The sequence below is a fragment of the Cyprinodon variegatus genome, unplaced genomic scaffold, assembly GCF_000732505.1.
Source record: "Cyprinodon variegatus isolate N-32 unplaced genomic scaffold, C_variegatus-1.0 Scaffold349, whole genome shotgun sequence".
NCBI classification, from domain to species: Eukaryota; Metazoa; Chordata; class Actinopteri; order Cyprinodontiformes; family Cyprinodontidae; genus Cyprinodon; species Cyprinodon variegatus.
In genome coordinates, this window is record NW_015150802.1 from 656,587 (window position 1) to 659,879 (window position 3,293).

Genomic DNA, 3,293 nt, shown 5'->3' on the forward strand with positions numbered 1-3,293 from the left:
AACAATTACCATTACAATTCCTATTGGGAAAGGGGAAGGTAAATCACTTATTAAGAGTAAAGAAATGGAAAAATGGCTAAAGAGGTGGAATGAAGATAAGAAAGGAAGAGGATTATATAAAGTACAAAAATTTTGTATTAAATAGAATCATTAATGACAGAAACAGAAGGGAACAAGTAATAATCATCAGATTAAGAGTGGGTCATACCTATTAAAATGGCAATTTTTAATTATTTATAGGGTGTAAAAATAATGATAAAAATGAAGGGAATATAAAGGATATTCACAGATTAAGGAAAGTATAATTTATTTATATACAGAATACAAAATAAAAAAATAGAATTTGATGTAAGGTAATGTTGCTACACACTCATGTACAGTAGGTGGCGGTATGCACCTTAAAGTCGATTGTGATCCGCCATAATAGAAAAGAAGAAGACTTACGTCAGAACCCGGGAAAATAAAACGTCATCAACAGCTTCGGGGCGGCTGATTTGAACTTTTATTTGTTAAAAAATACTTGTGGTTCTAAACTTGGGTCAGCAGGATGGTGGAGGGTCCAGGCTGCACCTTAAACGGAGAGAAAATCCGCTCGAAAGTCCAAACGGGTCAGAAGGTGAAGGAAGTGAGGGGCACTTTGACTTCTTCAGCTGTAAGTAAACAGTCATTATTTACTGTAGTCGTAGTTTTCTGACTGAAGAAAGAATGACCAGTCTTATACATTTATACATGTATAACATTCTCTTTTCATTTGCTATCCTTGTATTCTCCGAGATATTTTTATTCATTTTTAGATTTACTAGTAAAATGTATTTGTATGTTTTGAATATCAGTGTAAATGTAACAGAAACAGATATTTCTCTGCCACTAATCCAGCTGTTCTTTTTCTCTTTATAGAAAAGCAACACGGAAACAAACGTCTTCCACAGTTTCTCTGGATGTCAGTTCACTGGTGTTGAAACTCTTGGGAAGGAGCTTTTCATGTACTTTGGTGTGAGAGCTTTAAGGTAATGAAGAGAAATATTTAAACTCCTGGAACTTTGATGTTTTGATATACTACAACCACAACCTGAGAACTGGTATAAACCGGAATCTGTCAACAGACGTAGACGGATCAGCACTCAGTGCTGTGATTGTTTTACTTTTTCAGACAACCTTAATATTATTAATCCTGACAATATTAAATCATATTCATTTTTAATAAAGAAATGAACTAAACTATATAGAATGAACCTGATCTGATCAAAGAAAAGTTCTGCGACCTTCAAAAACTTCTGTAATTATGCTTTATGAATAAATGACACAAAATTTGTGTGGGAACAGCAACAGAATGACTAAGGAACACAGCAGACAGGTCTGTTTAAAGTCTTGGATTTTTAAACAACCTCTCTCTAAACTTTGAACTTCTTATAAATGAAAAGACTCCAAACCTACCAAGAAGTGATGATCCATCTTAGCTCACAGGCTGAACAAGTAGAGCTTAATCAGAGGGGGACCGCTGTAACTCTGGAGGAGTTGCAGATATCCACAGCTCTGCTTGGAAAATCTTGACTGTAATTCATGCACTGTATAAAATCTGGCCTTTTATGCAAAAGTGAGAGCAAGAAATCCAGAAAATGCCACAAGCTTCTGTGGGGAACAGCAACTGCTTAGAAGAAGTTTGGCCTACAGGCAGAATGCTGTGACAGGCAGAAAATGAAAACTCAACCTAAACATCGAGATATGCTGGGTATGCCTCAGTACATTAATCCTGGGGAAAAAAATATCGGCACTCAAAAAAAGTATACAACTCAAATTTTTATATTTATGGTATTTTATTACATAACAATTTCCTGTTTACTATTTTAGATAAATGTAACACAAACCTATTAAATTACCTTTAGGTGTTGCATATTCAATTCAGTTCAGTTTATTTATATAGCACAAATTCACAACACATGCCATCTCAAGGCACTTTACAGAGACAACACAGTCAGATTGGTTAAAACTTTCTGTCAAGGAAACCAGTTGATTGCATCCAGTTGTTGACTTGCAAGATATGCTTTTCCTGGATGAGCGACGATTGTCGCTTGCAGCTTGTCATTGATTCTTTAGCAATCCCTCACATTGAGCATGCATGTAGCGACAGTGGAGAGGAAAACTCCCTTTAAATGGGAACGAAATTCCAGCAGAACCAGGCTTAGTGTGAGCAGCCTTCTGCCGAGGCCGACTGGGGTTCAAGAAGATTGAAACAGACAGAAAGAAAGAAGCAGAGATACAAAAGGTAACTATTCAGTAAAACGTTCAGTAAAACCACAGCCAGGAAAATGAGCTCCAAGCCCTCTTGTCAGAGAATGAACAAGAGCACATACAGTTAATCTCAGTAAAAGAAGCAAGATCACACTGAAAAACAGGCCAAGATCCAACATCTATAAACAGAGATGTGTTAGTAGAACAAATGCTGCACAAGGGGCGAATAGAGACAGAAAGAGGAAAAATGGTCCCTATGTCATCCAGCAGCCTAAACGTATAGCAGCATTAATATAGAAATTAACCCAGGAGAGCATTAGCCCAGGTATGAGAAAGGTTTGGCAAGGAAAAATGTCTGTCATCTGTGCTGGATCAGACTTTTAACGCTCTACCTCCACCTACCTCTCTGTTCACATAGCGACTAAGCAAACATTACTTTGTTTATAACTATAAGCTTTATAAGCCAACTACTTTATTCATTTATATAATATGGATTATGTATTTGAAATACATAATCAATAGGTTTATTTTTTAGAATTAATAAAGTATAATTACCCAATTTCAAAATTAATATTAATGAGCATATTTATCTCNCAATTTCAAAATTAATATTAATGAGCATATTTATCTCAAATACATATTTGTTGTTTCAATAGCATGAAGGCAAGCCTGATTATTATGCAAAGAATTCAATAAACTTTATGTACGTGACACAGATAAACTCAGTATTAGTTTTGTGTAAGTGCACTTTTTAAATTCTAAATATATAAACCTGACAATTATGCATTTTAAATAAATAAGCTATATTAACAAATATGCAATATGTAAGGTCAATTCAAAAGGTTTACATTGAATCATATAAAAAGAGTAATTTGAGAGTGGCAAAAATGAAAAATACAGTATATAGCTTCAATCTATTCAATCTAACATAACATTCAGAATCAGAATCTGAAATACTTTAATAATCCCAGAGGGAAATTACTTTTGTTACACACTCCAGTTACAGTTTTATATATATATACACGCATCCAACAACACAAAATAATAAAGATAAAAATAAAAAA

At 34.3% G+C, this 3,293-nt stretch overlaps 1 protein-coding gene across 1 annotated transcript in view; it reads left to right on the forward strand.

The window, feature by feature from the left end:
* Positions 1-457: 457 nt before the first annotated feature.
* The window catches only part of neil3 (nei-like DNA glycosylase 3), a 23,735-nt gene continuing 20,899 nt past the window's right edge, over positions 458-3,293 (forward strand). The window contains exons 1-2 of the mRNA XM_015385829.1: positions 458-652; positions 898-1,007. Coding sequence (XP_015241315.1) covers positions 548-652; positions 898-1,007 — 215 coding nt within the window. The 5' untranslated portion in view covers positions 458-547. The remainder of the gene's footprint in view (positions 653-897; positions 1,008-3,293) is intronic.